This window comes from Terrapene carolina, unplaced genomic scaffold (assembly GCF_002925995.2).
Source record: "Terrapene carolina triunguis isolate 2854851 unplaced genomic scaffold, T_m_triunguis-2.0 Scaffold235, whole genome shotgun sequence".
NCBI lineage: Eukaryota > Metazoa > Chordata > Testudines > Emydidae > Terrapene > Terrapene triunguis.
This window is the reverse complement of record NW_020664586.1, coordinates 1,709,767-1,731,711: the sequence shown is the minus strand read 5'-3', so window position 1 is coordinate 1,731,711 and position 21,945 is coordinate 1,709,767. Positions and strand designations below refer to the sequence as shown.

At 56.9% G+C, this 21,945-nt stretch overlaps 1 protein-coding gene across 2 annotated transcripts in view; it reads left to right on the top strand.

Annotated features, from left to right (window-relative positions):
* Nucleotides 1-21,945, top strand: part of MST1R (macrophage stimulating 1 receptor) — a 45,316-nt gene that overhangs the window by 9,275 nt on the left and 14,096 nt on the right. Inside the window, exons 3-9 of one of the 2 annotated variants that reach the window (XM_024193691.1) lie at nucleotides 8,963-9,151; nucleotides 9,728-9,853; nucleotides 10,260-10,430; nucleotides 14,487-14,665; nucleotides 15,525-15,702; nucleotides 16,331-16,476; nucleotides 20,755-20,910. In XM_024193691.1, coding sequence (XP_024049459.1) covers nucleotides 8,963-9,151; nucleotides 9,728-9,853; nucleotides 10,260-10,430; nucleotides 14,487-14,665; nucleotides 15,525-15,702; nucleotides 16,331-16,476; nucleotides 20,755-20,910 — 1,145 coding nt within the window. Of the gene's footprint in view, nucleotides 1-8,962; nucleotides 9,152-9,727; nucleotides 9,854-10,259; nucleotides 10,431-14,486; nucleotides 14,666-15,524; nucleotides 15,703-16,330; nucleotides 16,477-20,259; nucleotides 20,911-21,945 lie in introns of both variants that reach the window. The other variant, XM_024193688.1, reaches the window with a different exon arrangement.

Below are 21,945 nucleotides of genomic sequence, written 5' to 3'. Positions count from 1 at the left end.
TGGAGATGGGGTTCAAATACCCTGGTGTCCTGCCTGCCACAAGGCCAAACCTCTGCTGGGTGCGGCATAACCACATTCTGCAATCAGAGACCTTCTGTCTGTGCCTGGGGTCTCGGGCAGCAGGGGAATTGGGGCTGCAAAGAGGTCTGGGGAGGGGAGCAGCCGCAGGTGGCCCTGGAGACTGTGTTTGTTGGTACAGAAATATGAGGGGAATTAGTGCCAGAAATACGAGAGAGATACAGCCAGGGAGGGTGAGCCCTGAGTTTCACCCTGCTGTGCCCCAGCCCTGTGAGCGTGTCTCAGCTAGTCCCCACCTGTGCTCTCCTGGAGCTATGCTTAAGTATCTGGCCTGTGCTACCATTCAGCTAACTGGCTGCAGCTCCAGTTGGGTGGGTGTGTCCCATGCTCCATTCCCTGCCCAGCTGCTCCTAAGCAATGCAAGACACAACTCCCCAGGGGCTGGTTAATGTTAATATTTAATAGGAGAGCTGAGAGACCTGCCCAGTGCTGGTCCCCTGTGGATGCAACCCCAGAGCCTCATTGGGGTGAGGCCTGGGGATGGGAAGTCTCTGGGCTCGCCTTGGTGGGCTGGGAAGCTATTTTCAGTCCTTTTCATTGGCAGTAAAAAGCTTCCATGTTTTGGGTTGCGTTGGCAGGTGTGGATTTTGTGTTGGATCCGGGACGCTCCACCCTGTGGTTTGCCAGTGTCACAACCTCTTTATCCCTGTTGCCTCTGGCCCTTCCCAGCTCTGTCTCAGGGATGGTACAGAGGTGTCCTGCTGCCCCCTTGCCCGGGTATTGACTGACCCTGGCTTTGGAGCTGGGAGTAGTGTGTGGAGTGGAACCTGCAGGCCCCTCCTTGTGCGAGTGGCTGAGTGCGGGACCCCAGGGTGAAGGCGCCTCGTGGCTGTGTTCTTCTCCCTCAGTAGCTGCTACCCTCTCTGGGTAGCATGTTGCAGCAATCCCATCTCTGTGCTGCAAATCTGGGAAGCCCGGGGCTGCTGACGGGGAAGGGCCGAGAGCATGGGAACACATCCCCTGACTGCAGTGATGGTGCCGTGCAGGGGTCTTGACTTGGAGCTTGTCCTGGGACCATGCCATGTGCATTCAGCATTCTGTGGCCATCCTGTGGCACTGCTGTATGGGGAGACCTCCTGAGGGCTGCTGTGATTGAGCTATGACAGCGGAACTTGTGTGGCACAAATGCAGCTGAGCCGCAACCCTCTGAAACCCTGGGATCTTCTCCAGAGGGCAGCATGTTGTCTGCTGAGCGCACCAGGCAGCAAGTGCCTTGCACAAGTCCAGGGCCCAATTCAATGGGCTTTCAGCCCATCTGACTTTCTTGGCAGTCTGACAGAAACAAAGTGTGCCATCCACTGAAACCTGATTAACTCTCACACTGAGGGTGTCTCTACGCTGGCGCTAGAGGTGGGATTTCTAGCCCCAGGAGACAGACCCATGCTGGCTCTGAGCTGGCGGGCTAAAAACAGCAGTGTAGTTGCTGCAGCATGGGCAGTGGGACAGGCCACCCTCTTGAGTGTGTACCTAGGGTCTCGGATGAGATCGTACTGGGGTGCCCGGCCCAATGCTCACACTGCTGTGACAATGCTGCTGTTTTTAGCATGCTTTGCTCGACCAGACGCCAGGGCTGGTGGTGAGCAGCTGGCACTATGCTTCCCGGTTGCAGAGCTGGTGCATGGCTTGTTTCTGACCCACCAGGAGGGGAAAGCAAGGAGTCAGATTCCGGGGAGCGAGTGCTCCCCCAGAGGAGGCTGCTCCAGCATCGCCTCTGAGCATGTCCAGTATCATGGTTCTCCTGGGGTGACACCTGCTTGCTGACAGAGAGACAACGTAGGCCAGTTCTGATCTCACGTGTGCACACACAGCGGGCACTCTGCTCTGGCAGGATCCAGGCCAGCTCCCCCTTTCCTGTTCCCTGGTGCTAGGCGCTTCTTGGCACCCTTTCTCTCCCCCGCAGACTTCCTAACTCTCTCCAGGTTCCTCCCTAGGCACCGTGCTGCTCTGCTCCCCAACCTGGAGCTGATACCCATGATTGGCATGGTGCCAGGGAGGCTCGGGGAGATCAGTCTATCCAGTAGCGCTCCGGCTTGCACAAGGGCTAAGTGACAGGAGGCCCTTTTGGAGCCACGGGGCTATGGCAGTGTGAATGGCTTTGTTCTCCTTGGAGCCCCAGGAGGAAATGTTCGGTGGTGTCAGGTGACCGGTCAGTCTCTGGGCTTGGGAAGGCAGGGAGGGGGTGTGTGTGTGGGGGAAGGGTGTGTGTGCAAGCTAGTCTGCTGGATTCTAGGCCAAGCCCCATCACTGATTTGCTTCCAGGGCCCAAGGCAGTGGAGAGGCTTCCATGTGGGCGTGGGACACTGCCAGGGGGTTTGTGCACATTCCCCAGGCCTGCCAGAGAAGAAAGGTGAGGCCTGAGTCACCCCACAGCTGACTGCGCCAGATTGTGGTGCCAGCCCCAGGGGTTGTGTGGCATGGCTGATCTGAGGGGTTGCTGTGGTTTCCATGCGCGTTCCTGGGACTGATCCTTGTCACTCTTGGGAGCTTATCTGTGGGCAGGCAGCACAGGACGGACATAGCTCTGCAACCAGTGCTCCGAGCCGGGGCTGGCAGCAGGGGAGGGACGTGGTTCTGCGACCCCAGTGCTCAGAGCCGGGGCTGGCAGCAGGGGAGGGATGTGGTTCTGTGACCCCAGTGCTCAGAGCTGGGGCTGGCAGCAGGGGAGGGACGTTGTTCTGCGACCCCGGTGCTCAGAGCTGGGGCTGGCAGCAGGGGAGGGACGTGGTTCTGTGACCCCAGTGCTCAGAGCCGGGGCTGGCAGCAGGGGAGGGATGTGGTTCTGTGACCCCAGTGCTCAGAGCCGGGGCTGGCAGCAGGGGAGGGATGTGGTTCTGCGACCCCAGTGCTCAGAGCCGGGGCTGGCAGCAGGGGAGGGATGTGGTTCTGCGACCCTGGTGCTCAGAGCCGGGGCTGGCAGCAGGGGAGGGACGTGGCTCTGTGACCCCAGTGCTCAGAGCCGGGGGTGGCAATCTGGCCTATTGGGAAGGCTGCTCAGCATTTCCTGTTATAAGACTCCATTGTCAGTTACTCATAACTTTGCCAAATTCTAACCATTTGGGCTTAAATTTTCCATGCCCCGTGTCTTCCGCAGCCTGAATTTTGTTGGGAATTTCCAGCCAAAATGGTCAAGCTGTTTCCAAGAATGAGGCTGGGGAAATATATGCTGTGTTGCCCAGGGGCAGTGGAGTGGCATTTAAAGAGGGTCAGGACTCCCCCCCCCCCCCCCCCCCCTGGGAGAAACTGGATTATCCAGGGCCTCCCCTCCCACTGGAGGGACCAGGCCTCTCCCCTCGGCCTTCTCCCCATAGGGCTTGTCTGCACTCTGCCATGGAGCAGTTTGTGGGGGTTGTGAATTGTGTATTAACACATCAGGGTCTCCATGGGGCAGTTAGTGCTCTGCAGCTCACCTCCCCCTCTCCCTCCCCCGGTAGATGGGTCTGTGGTGTGTCTCCCAGAAATCCGCTACCCTATGCAGCTGGCTAGTTTGCCTGTAGGTGCAGCAGCCCCTGTTTCCATGTGGTTGGGTCGAGGTTTTGCATGTGACCTTTTGCATGGCCAGCTCTAGCGGCCCCATACTTTGGAGCAGGGACATGAAACGGGGTCACCCCAGTGTCAGAAAGGTGCCTTTTGTTGTCCCCAGGAAAATCCTTCCACACTTGGCTAAGTTCAAAGAGTTTTAATATTACAGTTCACACATGCTCAGTGAAGACTTCTGCAACGGTGGCTGGAGATTCTCCCTCACTGAGCATGCTCCATTGCCCCAGAGCTCCCAGTGCTGACCAGTCTGCGCAGCCACCTTCCTACTGAGCATCTGATGCTCCAGCCTAGGCTAGAGGGGGTGGGCAGAGCAGAGCTGTTCCTGGCCCCAGCTGGGCATGGGGACTGAGGGCAGGAGCCGGGCTCTTGTGCGCTCTCAGAGCCCCCCTGCTGGCAGCCAGGCCTTGGGGAGCAGGAAGCTGAGTTGAATGCAGAGGGGCAAGAGCCAGTCCTGGGAGGCAGGGGAAGGAGTAACCTGGGACCAGGAGTCTGAGACTGGGGTGGGGTGACTGGGCCTGGAATGTGTGTGTGGGGGAGGCTGAGACTGCTTGGGCAAGGAAATGAGGACTGAGAGCCACTGAGGGAGGCATTCAGGTCGGACGAGGGGCTAGGGGATTGGGGCTAGTTGGACAAGGAGAATGCGGGGGGATAGAGACAGATCTGACGAGGAGCTAGGTACGGGGGAGAATTGCGACTCGGTAGGCCAAGAGACTGGGCCATAGGGCTGGCAGGGGGATTCAGTAGAGACAGGCTAGCTGAGGAGCGTGGGAAGGGAGTCTAGGGCAGGGGTTCCCAACGCGGTGCCCGCGGGCGCCATGGCGCCCACCAGGGCATCTAGGTGCACCTGCGTACTGGCTAGCGGACGAGCATCTGCCGAAATGCCACCGATAAGCAGCGTCATCCAGAGGTGTCGCCACTGAAATGCCGCCGATTTTCGGCGGCATTTCGGTGGCACTGCCTCTGGATGCTGCTGCTTGTTGGCGGCATTTTGGCGAATGCTCGTCCGCCGCCACGGTCCTCTGTGGCTCGTCGTCTGGCACCCGCCAGATGCAAAAGGTTAGGGACCACTGGTCTAGGGCACCAGACCTGGGAGTAGGAGAGAGACAGATTGGACAATTAGCTGGAGGAGGGACTGGGATGGGCTGGGCAAGGAGACAGGGACTGGTATGAGAAGCCTGAGGACTGGAGACAGCCTGGGTGGGGAAGAGACAGGACTGGGACAGGTTGGAGGGGATGGGACAGCTTGGGAAAAATTGCAGAAGAGTCTGGGCTCCCCTCCAGGCCCGGGAATGGAAGCAGAGATCCCTGCATCTCACTGTTCCTCTACCACCAGCAGCTAACTGGGAGCCCCCAGCAAAGCATGCGTCTCATCCCCCTGGCCCATGAGAGAATGACAACCTACTACTGATGTGGATTGCTCCAGGGGCAGAGGTCTGTGCAGTGCATCTAACAGTCCCAACCCTGCTGGTCACCCAACTGGGGCTCAGTATGATGCCACAAGATGGCATTTCTGGATTTGCAGTTTGCTTTTTGAAAGCCTTTGGCCCCTTGTGTGTCTGTGTTAGGGCACAGCCATGACACGCTAGCCCGTGGGGAAGTTGGACGGCGATCCTGTAATTAAAGACTGCAGCGTAATGCAGTCACCCCAGGGGCTGAATTCAAACCGCACGGGTGCCCTTTGATCTGTTTCCTAACGTTTGAGGGCCAGGCTGTGTAACCTCCCTGGTGTTCCTGTGCCATGGTTTGTCGTGTGCCGCACTGCGAAGATGGGAAGTGCTGGCGACTGGTGCCCCATTGGGAGCCCCTCCTGTAGCCTTGCTCTTAGTGCTCCTTCCCAGTGGGACTCTGTGTCTGCCAGTAGCAGAGCACAACTGGATTTTGTCTGAGCAGATGCAGATGTGCAGGGGGAAGCACCCTGTCACCTGATCCCCCTGCAGGAAGAACCAGAGGCTGTGAACTTCAGCCCCTGGAGGCTGTGAAATGCTGCGGGTGGCAGGGGTGTGGAGGGGGGACGGTGAGGCGAGGCGGAGGCTGTCTGGGATAGGGCGCAGCAGGGCAGCCCTTTGCCCTGTGACTGGCTGTGCTTGTGCCTAGCCTGTAGCTCCATTCTGGGTAGAGGAGAGGGGTGGGCCAGAGGGTATCTGTGGCTGCACTGCTACAGCACTGCAGCTGTGGCCCGGTAGAGCTGCAGCCTAGACACTTCCTGTGCCAGCTAAGGGGTTTTCCCATGGCTGGAGTGAATCCAGCTCTCTGAGAGGCGGTAGCTAGGTAAAGGGAGAATTCTGTCAGCCTAGCTGTGACTGCATTAGGGGTTAGGCCAGCATAACTACGGTGCTTGGGGTGATGTTTTCCCAGCCGAGTGAAGTCGCTGGGACAATCGGATTTTTAAGTGTAGCCCAGCCTGAGGCTGTGTACCGAGCCATGATCTCAGCTAGATCCCTCGCCCCTCCCTGGTTTCATCTCCTGGGAGTTCTGCCCTGGAGGAAATGGGAACCCACCACATTTCCTGGGAGTGTGATGGAAAATCCTCCCTCCACGGAGGCTGCTGTGGCCTTTTGGACCAGCTTCGTCTCCTTCCTTCCACTATTGTGTGTCATGGGGTCAGGCCAAGCCCTTTGCCTCAAGCCCTTGCTTCGGGAGTGGGAGGGCCCTGAGTCTGAACTCTTGCCAGATGTCTTGTCCGTTTCCCAAGAGCGCCTGGCATGAACTCATGCTCTGTTTACAGTCGACCGCCCTCCTCTTCTGCAGCAGCTGCCTGGAGCTGTGCAAGTCCTAAAGGCAGGGAAATTGGGCTGCCTGCTCCAGCTGGGTCGGGTGCTGGTGCGCGTGGAGGAAGGGGTGGGTGTTATGACTCCAGGTGAGACAGCTAAGCCGCGCAAGCGAGAGGCAAACAGGCCTTAAGTTAGGAGCTGCCTGTGGATTCAACAGCGGGATAGCAAATGATACGCAGCCAATGCGAGGCAGGACAGAAGCACTGTGTCTTCATCTCCGGGACCTCTGGCTGTAGCCAGAGGGAGCTTTGCTTCCTGTGACCCCTGTCCTGAAAGTCCCATCACAGGCTTAATGTGCCACCCTGCTCCAGTTGTAATCTGCACCAGTGTGTTCTGACCCACCTGCTGAGGTAGTGCTGGTGCCAGCGGTCCCTCCTGCCCGTCGGGTGACTAGTTAGCAGGGCCCTAGCAGTAGCGGCCTCACTCCCAGGGATGGCCTGCATCAGATCCCATGGAGCCTCCCTGTGGGGCTGTCCATGCCAGGCCCATGGATGTGGCTCTGGGCCAGGCGATGGAGAAGGGTTTCCAAGGGCGCTGCTGTGTGGCCTGGAACATTGAGGACATTTGTCCTTCTCCCTGTCCATCCTACGCCCTGATCATCAGCTTCCTTTGGGAGCCCCTGGCTCTGGCAGCTCAGGTTCGGTTCACTGGCTGCTGGTCCCAGGGCAGGAGGTCTCCATCCGGCAGTGTGTGTGTCACAAGAGCGGCTTGCACATCACGCCTCCAGAGTGCTGCATGGCTTTGGTCTTCTGGCTCTCTGCTGGAGGAGTTGGGGGAGAGTTGCACCTCAGTGCCGCCCCTGTACAGCGCTCAGCTCCTCCAGGGCAGGGGCTGGATCCTGTACAGTGCAGAGCACGTGGCTGGACAGTGACTCACCTCTGTGCCACCCCCTGCATCGGGTGGGTGGCTGGCCTCTCCTTCCATGCCTTGGCACAGGCATCACCCCCTCTCTATCGTCTTCCCCACCCACTTCTGGCACTGTTCCAGCTTCCGTCCCTGCCTGTCCCGCCCTGGCTGGGAAGTCACCTGCTCTGTGGATGGACTTGGATGATCAGCCCAGGCATTATCTCTCTGAGCAGCCATACGGAGCATGGGCCGCTGAGCTGTGTCTCTGGCCAGCTGGATCAGGGCCATGTGCCGCAGGGGCAGGGGAAGATGTTTTCAAGAAGCTGCCCTGCGGCTGTGCCACCTCCACTCCTCTGCCCCTCTCCCATCTGTCCTGCCTGCCCCTCCCTGGGCAGTCCAACCTCCTCCCCCGCCCCGGGGCTGGGAAACTCTGGGATCAAGGCAGGGAGTTTGCCCGTTATCCCAAGAGAGACTTCCCTGCGAGGGAAACAGCTCTAAAATTTCCTGGCAGCTGCCCAGCATCCATCCAGGTGCCCAGGAGCTGCTGCTTCCCCTGCAGCTGCCAGCAGTATCTGTTCCCTTGCAGCATCTCTTGTCTGCGGCTTAACGGCCAGTCCTCCCTCGCTGCTGGTGATTCCCAGCTGACCCGGGCTTCTGCAGAAAGGGGAGCTGGAGATCAGGGGAGTCCCCTTCTCCTCGCCCGGCCAGCACCAAGCCCAAAGGCTACCCACACCCGCAGGTGCCAAGTTCTGTATAGCACCATGGGGGATGTTCTGGGCCAATCAGTTACTGAGTTCATTTCATATTTGTCGATTGCATCAACTTCAGCTTCTGGGCAATGCACCCCGTAGTGGAAGATGGGATGTATGGGGGTGGGGAGGGAGGTTAGGGGGTGTATGGGTGGGTGCTATGGAGTTGGGGGATGTATAGATGGGTGCTGGAAGGCTGGGTGGTACTGGGGTGCAGCGGGTGAATGGGGGTGCAGGTGGTACTGGGGAGTTGGTATATGGGTGGTGCTGGGGGGTTGGGGTGTATGGGTGGGTACTGGGATGCTGGGTGGTACTTGGGGTTGGGGGTGTATGGGTGGGGGCTGGGTGGTACTGGGGAGTTGGTATATGGGTGATACTGGGATGCTGGAGGGTTGGGGGCATATGGGTAGATGCTGGGGGGCTGGGTGGTACTGGGGTTCAGGGGGTGTATGGGGGTTGGGTGGCACTGGGGAGTTGGGGGTGTATGGGTGGTACTGGGATGCTGGGGGGTTGGAGTGTATGGAGGGTTGGGAGATTGGGTGGTATTGGGGAGTTTGCAGTATATGGGCGATACTGGGATGCTGGGGGGTTGGGATGTATGGGTGGGTGCTGGGTGGAACGGGGTGCAGGGGGTGTATGGGGGGGGCTGGGTGGTACTGGGAGGTTGGGGTGTATAGGTGGGAATGTGGAGCTAACTGCTGGTGGTGGCGGGAGGAAGCCGGGCAGGGGGTAGCTGGAAGTGGCTGGGGCCAGCAGTGGATTCCCTGTCCCCTTTGTCCCCTTTCCCCCCAGCTGCTCCCTCCCCACGGGTGGCCGGCCGAGGGAGCAGTGAGTGGCAGGGCGGGGGCAGCGGCCCCAGATGCAGCGGGAGCACAGGCAGGTCCATGTGTGACACCGGGCAGCCGGGGGGGGTGGGGAGGAGGAAGAAGACAGGGGGGCGGTGGAGGTGCCACAGGGAGCTAACGCTGTGCGATGTCCCAGGTGAACCTCTCGTCTCCGGTGGTGGATACCAGCTGCTGGAACAAGCCCACCCTGGTCACCACGGCCCCCTACAAGGTAGATCTGTTCAATGGGCACATGGCCGGAGTCCTGCTCACCTCCATCTTTGTGATGGCCCAGGGCAATGTGACGGTCGCCCACCTGGGCACGGCGGAGGGGCGCATCATGCAGGTAGGCTCTGCAGTGCCAGGCTCCATGGCTGTGCCCCGTATCCACTCCAGGGGGAGCTGCAATGCCAGCCCCTCCAGCAGGGGGCGACACGCCCTGGGATGCTCCAGCGGTTTCCAAAGCTCACGCGGGGCGTCCGTCCCGTGGAACTGGCACGGGCCGGATGAAATGGGGCAAATCATGCCTGGACTTGGGGCTCTGTGGCTGGCTGCCAGTCACAATGACCTGTGAGGATGACTGGACTGTGCCCAATCCAAAGTACCTCCATCCCTTTCCCTGGCGCTATTGCTGTGCTGCCACTACCGTAGGCTCTCCCTCTCTCCGTGCCGCTGGCTGGGCCTGGAGGAGTCAGCTGCCTCCATCCAGCCATGTGGGCAGGCCACTGGCTGGGCCTGAGCAGCACTGGGGGGCCATGCGGACACTGTAGACCCCCCCCTTCCCTGGGATTGCAGGGAGCCGGGGCACGGTGCCCCGCCCAGGGCAGTGCTGCTCTCCTCCCGCGGGGGTCGGCTGGGCCATGTCCTCCGGCTTTCCTTGGGGTCGCTCGCTCTCTGAACACGGCCAACTGCCCCCCCTCAGGTGGTGCTTCAGCGATCCAGCTCCTACACCGTCACCTTGGCCAATTTCTCCCTGGGCAAGGAGCTGCCGGTGCTGCGGGAGGTTGGCCTGCTGCAGGACTCTCTGCTCTTTGCCACTGGAAACAAGGTGAGACAGGCGAGCGTTCGCCCCCGACCTTGCTGGGCTGGGGGCTCCCACTTCGCCCGGTCGGGAACCAACTCTGTGCCCTCGCCCCAAATGGGATTGGAGCCCTGGACCGCCTCCGAGTGCTGTGGGGTGTAGGCAGGTGGTCTGCACGTTGGGCTGCTGACCCGGCCATCCCGCCAGCTGGTCAGTCCTGGGGAGATGTGCTGGCTGGGCCGCGGGGTTCATCGCAGCCCCTCACCCGTGGCTGGGAGACAGCAGTGGCTGTGCCCAGGGGCATGCCAGCTGCAGGAAGGCCGTGTCCTTCCCTCCTGGTGTGGAGGTCCCCGTTCAGCGAGTGCTTTGCGGTTGCCCCGAGATCTCCGCGAGCCTTGGTCCTGCATGCTGACATTCTCCCTTTTCCCTGAAGGTGTCTCAAGTTGCCATCACCGGCCCAGGCTGCCGCCACTTCCTGACATGCCAGCGCTGCCTGCGGGCGGAGCGCTTCATGCGGTGCGGCTGGTGTGGGGGTGTGTGCACTCGGCAGGAGGACTGCGCAGCACTATGGACCAAAAAGAGCTGCCCTCCCATCCTCACTGACGTAGGCCCCTGCACCGTCCCCCGCGCTGTCCCTCCTGTTCCTCCTCGTATGCTGCGCTGGCTCTTGCCTTGTCTCGGGCCCACGCTTTGCACTCTGCTTTCTCCGGTGCACCTTGATACATGCAGCCCCTAGGGCCCTGGACCCAAAACACACCCGCTGCCGATCCTGCCCTGGAGGGAGTGGTGCTGCCTGGCTGCTGCACTGACCCAGCTATTCTTTCGTGCTCACCCCCAATCCCCTTTCCTAGCTCTGCAGTAACCTGGGCATTTCCCTCCCCCAAGGGGGGCTGGCAGGGGACATGCTGCTCTTGGCTGGGACTGGCTTTGTGCCAGGCTGGGGGGAGAGGGCGGGGTTTGTCGCCTATCAGAGGAACATGGGCATTGCCAGACTGGGTCAGAGCAGAGATCTGTCCGGCCCAGACTCCCAGGGACCAGCGCTGAGGTTTCAGAGGTGTCAGCCCTCCGCACACAGGTCCCCTCCTGGTCTCTAATAGGTTGGCTTAAGCCCTGAGGCAGGAGGTTCAATATCCCTGCCAGATTTGTTATTAATTATGACAGCTCTGGCTATTATTGTCCGTGCCCATGTCCAATCCCTTTTTGCATTCTGTCAAGTTCCTGGCCTCTGTAGCTTCTGGTGGCAGTGAGTTCCACAGTCTGCTCACATGTTGTGTGCAGAAGTATTGCCTTTTATTGGTTTGAATGTCCCATCTTTTAATGTCATTGTTTGTCCTCTGCCCCATCCTCCCTTCCCTAGATCAGGCAATATTTTATTGCCGTTTCTCATGTGCCCTCTCATTCGGGTCTAAGGTAACTGCCCTATATCATAGACTCCCAGGACTTGTGCTCTTTCTTGGCTCCATACAGTCCCTGGGAGGAACTGCCTTCAGTGCGACAACCCTTCTCTGGAGTCTGCTCTGTCTCGGGGGTTAATCCGTAGGCCCCTGGAACTGCACCTCTCTGAGCCTTCAGCATGCCTGTCTCTTGCCGTGGGTCCCCTCAGGGAGTCCACTCACTCTGGACCCCCAGGGCCTCCACCCCCAGAGGGAATGATGCAGCCCTGATCTCTAGACTGGAGTGACTCTCAGCCAGCGTAAAACATGAGGGTTTATTGAGCATCTGAACCCAGCACAGGAAACTCTCCAGACCCTCAGGCCTAGCAGCTCTCAGTACTGTACATCTAGGTCTCTCCTGCATCCAGGTGGGCTCTGGCTGCTCTCTCTCCCTAGTTCAGAAGCCCCCTCCTTCCTGCCGATCATCCTATATCATCTCCCGCAACAGCTCCTCCCCTGTCCTTTGTCTTTGGTCCCAGCTAAACAGGTCGCCTGGGGCTCCTCTCTTCCATCCTTTGTTCCCCACTGGCTGGAACTGGCTGGTCAGGTCACCGGGGTCCTTTCTCCTCAGCCCTTTGTCCTCCCACTGGCCAGAACCAGCTGACTGCCAAGCTGGGCTGGGCCTCCTGGTCACCAGGTCACCGGTTGCTAGGGTCATCTCCAGGCAGTTTTCTGCTAGACGAGGTTACACGTGGTCCTCTGCAAAAACAAACTCCTTCTCCCACCACCTCCCTCCTGCAGAGACTCAAACAGGGCAGAGGGGCCGGTTAGCAGCTGCTCCTGAGCGTGCTTGTTAGTTCAGCTTCCCCCACAACCTTGCCAAAGGCCAGCTCCCCGGCAAGGACTGGTTACACCAAAGGCTCCGTATTGCTGCAGTACGTGAGGATAAGGGCTCTGCTGTGCTGGGTGCTGTACACACCCAGGGTAACAGATAGCTGTCCTGATCAGCTGACAGAGCAGACAGACGCAGGGCAGGGGAAGGCCTCAAACTCACCAACATTGTGACCCATGGGATGGCAGCAAGCGGTTTAAAAACATCTCTGTTAACATGGGTGTGACGTTCTCCTCTGGTGTTATCTGGACTGGTGATCTCCTAGGTCACTCCAATCCTTGACTTTGGCAGCCATCCTTACCCTGCTCTGCTGTCAGAACCCCCACTCCTGGGCTGTTCATGCACAGCCTCTGGCATGTAAGCTGCTCCCAGCTACTTGCAAACGAATGACACAAGCCAATATCTCTGGTCCCAGAAACAACCCTAGGAACCTCCGTCTTGCAGTGTCCAGTTATGCCTGCTGGACACTGCAAGCTTATATAAGTTCATCAGTTTAACAAAGAAATTGATATGTACCAGGCTTGTTATCCCAAGGGGAGCCTCTGACAAACTGCAAACCAAATGCACTGCTTCAGGTAGAATAAACAAACAGATTTATTAACTACAAAGATGGATTAAGTGATTATAAATCAAAGCATAACAAGTCAGATTTGGTCAAATGAAATAAAAGCAAAATGCATTCTAAGCTGATCCTAACACTTTCAGTGTCCTTAAAAACATAGATGCTTCTCACCAGAGGCTGGCTGGTTACTTTTCTGTCAGGCTCTCCCCTTTGATCAGCGTTTCAGTCGCGTGGTGGTGTCTGTAGATGTAGGTGTGAGAGAGAGGAAGCATGGCAAAATCTCTCTCCCTTTTATCATGTCCTTTCTTTCCTCTTGGCTCCCCCCCCCCCACTTCAGTCAGGTGTGCATTACCTCATCGCAGTCCCAAACTGCACAAAGGAAGGGGGTGACTCCCTCGAGGGTCCAACAGATTCTTTTGTTCCTGCCTAAGCCAGTGTCCATTGTTCCTGTGAGGCTGGGCTGGGTTTGTCCCATCCATGCCCTGACAAGGTGTGAACTGCCTCTCTGCTCTTGGAGAGTTTTTGCATAGGCTTGTTCTAAGCCATGAGGATACATTTTCAGCCTCATAACTATATACATGAAGTTATAACCTATAACCTTACTATAACATTACTGTAACAATTAGTATAACATCACTATAACAACCATGCTCAGTGCATCATGAGCCTTCCGAAGCCACCCAACATGACAAACTTTGCATTGGATACCACACAATCATTTTATAGAGATGAACATGGGGGTGTAGGGTGTTCCCCCGAGGTACAGAGCGTCACAATGGGGAAATGCCTCCTTTCCCCCTCATCTGAGTCCCTGGATGGCTGGTCAGACGCTTCCCCGGGGGCACCTTGGCCGGCATCCATGCAGCACTTGCGGGCATCTCCTTCTCATGCCCAGCTGCCAAGTTGCATTAGAAGAAGTTATAAACTCCAGTACTGGAAGAGGTTATTTTCCCAGCATTGCCCTTCCACAGGACTGCTGCCTGCCAGGGAGCTGTCACGGTCCCTCTCAGGGGGTCCTGCCAGGTAGGGAGCTGCCATGGGCCCCCTCAGGGCGTCCTGCCGGACAGGGAGTTGTCACAGGCCCCCTCGGGCGTCCTGCTAGGCGGGGAGCTGTCCCAGGCCCCTTGGGGTGTGCTGCCAGGCGGGGTGCTGACACAGGCCCCCTTGGTGTCCTGTGGGGTGGGAAGCTGTCATGGGCTCCCTCGGGTGTCCTGCCAGGTCGGGAGCTTTTACAGGCTTCCACGGGCCTCCTGCCAGGCGGGGAGCTGTCATGGGCCCCCTTGGGGCGGCCTGCTGGGTGGGGAGCTGTCACAGGCCCACTCAGGGCAGCCTTCCGGGCAGGGAGCTGTTAGAGGCCCCCTAGGGACAGCCTGCTGCTTGGGGGCCATCTCAAACCCACCTCAGCGCTGGGGAGCTCTTCAGGTTGCGCTGTCATAGCTCCTGCCCTGGACTCTGGAGGCTACTGGTTCGGTCCCCGGAATGTGAACCACGCTGGGTCCATCACCTCAGCGCAGGCTGTGGTGGCCGCAGGGACAACAGGTGGGTTTGGACAAGGGGAGGGTGGGCACGGCTCCCAATGCCATCTGCTGCTGCCCTGTCAGTGCGCTGGGGGGTCCCCTCAGCCTGCCATTGGACATGCCTCCCGCCATGGCCCAGGGCTCACCAAGTAGTTTTGCCACAGGGCCAGCCTCTGGCCTGCACCCTTCCTTCCCCACCAGGGCTGCCCACCTGCTGCCCGTGAGCTGGGTGGGTGAGCCCTGTGCTGCTGTTGGGGGTCCGAGGGTGGAGAGCTGGGATGGGCCGGGGATGTTACTCTGCCTTGTTTCCCCTCAGTTCCACCCCCGAAGCGCCCCCTTGCATGGCCGCACCCGGGTGACGCTCTGCGGGATGGGCTTCCAGTCACGCCGGCACTTCACTGCCGCCGTCGGGTCCCCCGTGGCCGGCAGCACCTACCGGGTGACGGTGGGGCAGAGGGACTGCACCGTGCTGCCTGAGGAGAGCCTGGGCAGGAGGTAGGGGGTGGTGGTGGGGATCCGGGGCTGCTGTCAGGGCTGCCACTGACCTGGGGATAGAGGTTTCTCCGGCTGACTCACCTGGGGGTAGGGCCTTCCTTCCTGGCCAGCGGCAGCTCAGAACATGGGTGGGGAGGGGGAAGAGGCACCTTCCCTATTCAGCTTGTGGGGTGCTTGGAGCACCCCCCCCCGACCTCCCCCAGTTTAGGTAGCAGAGAGAAGGCAGAGCGGGGTGGTTCTTGAGTCAGCTCCCTCTCTCATCCCCTCCCCTCCCCCGGTGGGCCTCTCTCTCTGCAGTATGATCCTGGCCCCTGCTCTGTCCGCATTTGAGCTGCAACATCTCCCAAGGTGGGGCCCCTCCACATACCGGTGCCAGGAGCTGGCAGCTTTCCCGAGTGGAAACGGGCTGGCAGTGCATGATGGAATCAGCTCCTCCAGGCACGCAGCCACCGGCCTTTCCCCATGGCCCGAGTCACCAGTGCTGGCACCCCAGCGAGTTCTGCCCCATGTCATGCAGCCACTGCCCCAAGCAACCAGGCCTTTTAGGAGGGGGCTGGAGTAATATGGGCAAGAGGGGCTGTGGGTCAGGACTGAGGGGCACCAGCAGGTTTGCCGTCAGACCCGGAGCACGGGCAGCTGGTGGCACCCACTGGGGTTTGTACCAGAGGCGTTCAGTGATTACCAGGGTGGTTTTGGTGATAGAGTCCAGTGACTTTCCCTCTGAGAGCCGCTTCCCGGCTGGTGCCCCTGCTCTGCGGATGGTGACGGCAGGGGTGTGGGCCCTGCTGTTGTCCTCTCTGGCTGGGGTGGGGGGTTGGGCCTGCCCCCGTGTCTCAGTGCTCCCTGCTGTGTCCCGCAGGCCCCCCGTGCTGCCCCCCACCAAGGCCGCTGTAGACGTGCTGGTGTGCAAGCTGGAGCTGAGCATTGACCAGGTGGTGACGGGGCCTGTCACGGTTCAGCTCACCATCGAGGAGCAGACGAGGGACCCGCCCTTCCACGTCAGTGGCTCCTCATCCCTTGGTGGCTTCATCTTTGTGGTACGTCCTTTCCCCTGCCCGCCTCCCAGCTGCAGGGACAGCCCCCCAGGAGAGTCGCCCTCCCGGCCGGAGCCAGGGGTCGGCAATGGGGCTTGTCTGGGAGTGCCGCCCCCCAGTGCCAGCTGGGATCCCGAGGACGGCAGCCCCCGGAGCAGGGTTGGCAGAGTGCCCCGCCTGCTCTCCAGCCAGCGGCTTGTCCCTATCATGTGTCAGGCCTAGCCCCCCTGTAAGCAGGGCCTGGTGCCCAGCTGGGACACACACACACACGCACCCTGGCACACCCAGCGCACCTCTCCTTCGCCCCACACCGTCCCATCACCACCCCTCCCTCATTGGAGGTTAGGCTGAACCTGTGGCTAGCTCCCTCCCTGATGGAGTTCCTATGGCAGCCACTGAGCAGCCCTAGCATGTGCAATGGAGACAGCTCCACTGCAGCAGCCCTGCCCTGGCCTCCCGTCTTGTGCCAGAGAGGCAGGGCCCTCCCCAGAGGCTCACCCTCTCCCTGGGCCATGCTTTGTGTCTGGCAGGGAGGCGGCCAGCGGGCAGCATGCTGGAGAGGTTCCCCTCTGGGGATGACCTGCCCCCCACTTCCCTTGGTAAAGGCCCCGTGCCCTCTGTGGCTCCACAGGTGCCGAACGTCACTGCCATCCGCCCTGTGTACGGCCCGCTGGCCGGCGGGACCCAGCTCTCCATCTGGGGCCGAAACCTGACCGTGGGCAGCAGCTGGAGGGTGATGCTCGGAGAGGCAGAGTGCCCCGTGGCGGGGCAGCAGAGGTACAGAAAGCATGGAGCTCTCATTGCTGCGTTGGCTTGGGGGGGCTGGGCTTGGGCCATCGGCTCTAGGTCACTGTAGCTAAAAACTTCATATTCGACAGCTGGACAGTGAGCGGCCCAGCTGAGAAGGGGTAGGTCAGAGAAGTCTGGGGGCTACCTTGCCTGAATTGGCCTCTCAGCTGGAGTTTCTCTGGTCATCACGGGTCAGCATGGCTGGGTGTGGCTGTAACGATGCTCCCTCTGGTGGGACACCACTGAGAGCATCAATTCAGGACAAATTGCTTAGAGCAGGGCAGTTATGGCCCAAGGCTGGTGGTTCTCCAGCTCTAAGGCACACCAAACCAGCCAAACAGAGAGGACTTTGGTTTTACTACACTGGCTAACCATAAGTCATACAAGCAATTCCCTTAGACACTCCAGTTTCCAGTATCACCACCAGTGCCACTCGTTATGGGGACAAATGGTTATAAAAACCAACATCCCAGTAAAAGAAAAAAGGTTCTCCTTATCTGAAAGGACCAAGCCCCGGACCCAGGTCAATATACAAGTCAGATCTTACAAATCACGCTGTTGCCAATCCTTTAGAGTCCAAAATCTAAAGGTTTATTTAGAAAAAGAAAGAAATTATAGATGAGAGCTAAAATTGGTTAAATGGAATCAATTACATACAGCAGTGGCAAAGTTCTTGGTTCAGGCTTGTAGCAGTGATGGAATAAACTGCAGGTTCAAATCAATAAAAAGCAACAGAGAGTCCTGTGGCACCTTTAAGACTAACAGATGTATTGGAGCATAAGCTTTTGTGGGTGAATACCCACGTCTGACGCATGACGTCTGACAAAGTGGGTATTCATCCACGAAAGCTTATGCTCCAATACATCTGTTAGTCTTAAAGGTGCCACAGGACTCTCTGTTGCTTTTTACAGATCCAGACTAACATGGCTACCCCTCTGGTTCAAATCAAGTCTCTGGAGTACATCCACAGCTGGGATGGGTCATTTAGTCCTTTGTTCAGAGTTTCAGTTTGTAGCAGAGTTCCTCCAGAGATCAGAAGCAGGATTGAAGACAAAATGGAGGGGTTTTCAAGGCCTTTTATATTCTCTTCCCCATGGAAGGACACCCCTTTGTTCTTACTGTGGAAAATCACAGCAGCAAGATGGAGCTTGGAGTCACATGGGCAAGTCACATGTCCATGCATGACTGAGTTTGCAGGCAGACGCCATTGTTTACATGTTAGTTTGAACATTCCCAGAAAAGCTTATACATACAGACAGCATAATCATAACCAGCAAATCATAACCTTGTCATAAACACCACACTCGACAATATTTGTACAATATTTACTGCAAATATGTAATAGTGGTTGCAATAATGATCTATACGGTCACAGTTTATGTCAATAACGTCACACCCCCAACGCAAAATTGATGCAGGAAGGGATGACACAAACATCGCTGATTGCATCCCAAGAGCTCCCCATCCTTGGTTCTGTCTTACTACAGCTAATTATTAGCTGTATCAGTGTGTAACAGAAATGGTTTCTCAAAGACATGTTCAATAACATGATTGAATCTCTTTACAAACTTAAGGTAAAACTTGGCTAGAACAATAGTGGATTGGATCTGCTCTTGTGGATCCTTGCTTTTCCTGTATGTCTCATGTGAGCTAAAGAACATAGCTACTTTATCCATACAAACTCTGGCAAATGTTTGGAACCCAATTAATATCAAGATAATGTAGATATTAATGTTGTCCATAGCATAGGAAACTTGGCGTTTAGCTGTGAAAACAATATGGTAGTGTGCCTTAGTTTCCCTTTTCATACATCGCATCAGGTCTGGAATGTCTTTTCCCCTGTGAAAAGTTCCAATACTGTTTACAGGCATTAACTGTTAAACATCAGTATAACAAGGCCTTTTAACATAAAGTGTGTTCTCATGTATTCCTTTTAACATGTTCAAGGGTTTTTTCAAAAGATTAGGCACATTGTACATTTTTACAGTTCTTGATACACATTAGGTACAAAAATTACCATTAGCCATAACAACAAATCCATTGCCAGTGTCCATCTACAATCATTTTTGTCATGCCACACCTTTGGCTCAATACTTTGGCATTTTAGGGTTAACCTGTGGCTTCCCTTTGCAAAATTAAGTTCCCTTTTCCCTCCTTGTCCTGAAGGATTAAACCCTGATTTCTTTTGCTTAACAGAATCCACTGGCTGATTGGGTGTATTCTCTTTGCTAACAGCTATTAGCAAGTCTTTCTTCTCCCTGTCAGCCAGGTAATTTGCATCAACATAGACAGGAGCCTGGTCACCAGTTTTCAGATTAACTGCTACCAATTTCAAGGCTGGACTCTGTCTTAAAGAGATACCACACAAATCCAAAGAGTCTGAGGGAGAGAATTTGCTTGCTCTTCCCTGCATCCTTAAACATTCAGCCATAAAACTTTTCTGCTTTGAAACACCAGTAACTAAATCTGTCCTTAGACCCTGAAGCACAGACTGCTCACCTAAAGAATTAGCGTGGAGACATTCTTTTTCCAACACCATCCTCTTCCCAACAAGCTGGCCAAACACAGCCACTTGGTCATAGGACTGTTTAAATTCCCTGACAATTTTCATTTCATCTGAGACCTTTTCTAAGCGATCCACACTGGATCTTTCAAAAGGAAAGTCAGTGGATCCATTCACAACAGAAAATTTCTGGCTGCTAGGAACTGAAACCTTTTTGATTAAATTACATCCACACCCTTCAATTGCGGCAAACTGCTTGCACAGATTACCATGAGGATTCCTTTCCCTAGGAGCTTCTCTAAGCAACAATTCACCCCTCACAGAAATTCTGTCCTTACCCTCTTCACCTAGGGCTTGCTCTAAAGGAACACTTTCCTGAGCAACAACAGACTCTTTATGGGTTTCACTTACATCCAGGATCACCTTTGGCTCATCAGGCGGATTTCTACACAATCCCCTTTCAGGCAAACTCATAGACTTACTAGATAAAAGGTTAGAGGTACTCTCTTTCCCTCTGCAACTTTTGTCACAGTCACTGGCAACATGCAGGTTACCAGGCTCCGCACACACAAGCTTAGGAATTATTTCCACTTGTTGCAAGTTTCCAAACTGTCAGTGGGCAACACAACTGAATCACCTTTATGCTCTCCTCGTGCCCTGGCTAGGATATTACTCTGATCAGGCAAAGTTGCTACACCCTTTTCCAGCCACACATTAGCAACAGGCAAAATACAAGCACCAGAATTGTCTGGTCTCTGGGGATTTTGCCATGACACTAACTGGATGCAACCTAGTTACAGTGCCATTCTCCCTAGCAGACACAAACTTAGGACCATTTTCTTCCTGGGCTCTAGTTGAATCCAGAACCAACTCTGAGACAACTGCACTACACTCAACCATTACAGGCTGAAATTTTCCTTTAACAGACACACAGCTTGGGATCTCATTTCCCTTGTCCCAGCACACAGGGCTGTTCACAGACAACTGCTTGGAGACCAGGGTAGCTCCCTCTATACAGGTGCATTCCCTTTACTGTTACGATTCTCCACACAGGTAACAGGTAAGGTATAGGGACACTTATTTTCCACTATCCTCACCTTCCCAAACTGCTGATTAGACAAAGCCATTAGCTCACAAGGCTGCCTAGGCTCATTCAAACTTTCCATGCCTTCCTCAGTTAGGGCTTTAACCTGACCATCCACTTTAATTTGCTCCTGAGAAACATTTTCCTGACCAATGAGTTCTTTTTGTGCTTGATCTAATTACAGATTCACTTCTGAGCCATTAGACAGACATTCAGAAATTTCATTCACAGACAAACAGCTGGGTCAGCATGGCTGGGTTGGCGTGGCCGGGTCGGTGTGGCTGAGTGGCTGGATGGGCGTGGCTGGGTGCGGCCAGCTCTGTATGTGCTCCACTGAGGTCATGTTTATACATAAACACCCATGTGGGGTCCTTTGGATGGCGTCTGGTGCCACGGACGCTCTGCAGTGTGTTAGAGCCCACGTCTGTCTGCAGTGCCCAGGGCCCATCTGGGGGGCAGAGCCCTCGGTGGGAGCTCCTGCCCCAGGACTGCCAGGGCCTGTTGGGGCACGGATGGGGCCAGGCGCGCTCCCAGCTATGGGATGGCCAGCGTGGGGGTGTCGGCTATGCTGGTCCGGGCGGGTCACCGGGGGGCATGTGGGCCAGAGCAGGTTGAGGGGCAGTCTGCAGCCCAGCCGGGTGTCTGTTTGTCTCCATGTTGTGCTGTCCTCTGTTTCCAGCCCCACCGAGATTCGCTGCACCAGCCCTGCAGCCAGCAACCTGCATGCTGTCCCCGTGGCCCTGTGGATAGACGGGGAGCAGTTCCCCGCCCCGGAGCCATTCCAGTACCGCCCAGACCCCGTCCTCCGCGACATCTCTCCCAACTGCACCTACGAGTGAGTGCCCAGAGGGGGGTCCCCTGGCCCCTGGAGCTCCCCCGGTCACAGCCCCCCACTCCATCCCCCTGGTCACAGCCACTCCAACCCCACAGGTCACATCACCCCCACTGGATCACAGTCCCTCTGGTCACAGCCCTCCCACTCCAACCCCGCAGATCACAGTCCCCCTGTAACGATGCGGCCTCTGGCGGGACACAACTGAGTATCAATTCAGGACAAATTGCTTAGGGCTTGGCGACGCTTGTGATTTAGAGCACATTAAAGCAGCCCCAGGCACCCTAGCTCACTACCCGTCCACACTGGCAAGGCACGTAGAGCGCTCTGACTCCAGGGCTAGAGCACTCCTGGTACTCCACCTTAGCGAGAAGATTAACACTTGGTGGGCATTGGCTGAATCGCCCGGGCATCAGTGTGAACGAGGTGTTGCATTACTGCACTCTGATCAGCCTCCGGAAACGTCCCATAATCCCCTTAAGTCAAGTGGCCACTCTTGTCATTGTTTTGGAATCACTGCAGGCATGCCAATATGCCCTTTGAAAGCTCCGTTTGACAGCCAGAGACAAAGCAACCATTACTGTGGAATGCTGTGTGTGAGAGAGAGAGGTGGGGGGGGGGGAAGGGTCTGTTGCTGTCTGAACTTACAAGATGCTGACATGCTCTCAGCCCCCCCCAAAACCCACTTTTTCTCCCCCCACATACACACAACACACTCCCTGTCACACCCCCCCCACCCCCACCTCCATTTGAAAAGCACATTGCAGCCACTTGCATGCTGGGATAGCTACCACAATGCACTGCTCTCTGTGGCCGTTGCAAGAGCTGCTAATGTGGCCACGCCAGTGTGCTTGCAGCTGTCAGTGTGGACAGACTACAGCGCTTTCCCTACTGCACTCTATGACAGGGCCGGCTTCAGGGTTTTGGCTGCCCCAAGCAGCCAAAAAAAAAAAAAAAAAAAAAAACAAACCACCCCCCCACCTCCGCAGGCGGTCCTTCGCTCCGAGCGGGAGTGAGAGACCATCCTCCGAATTGCCG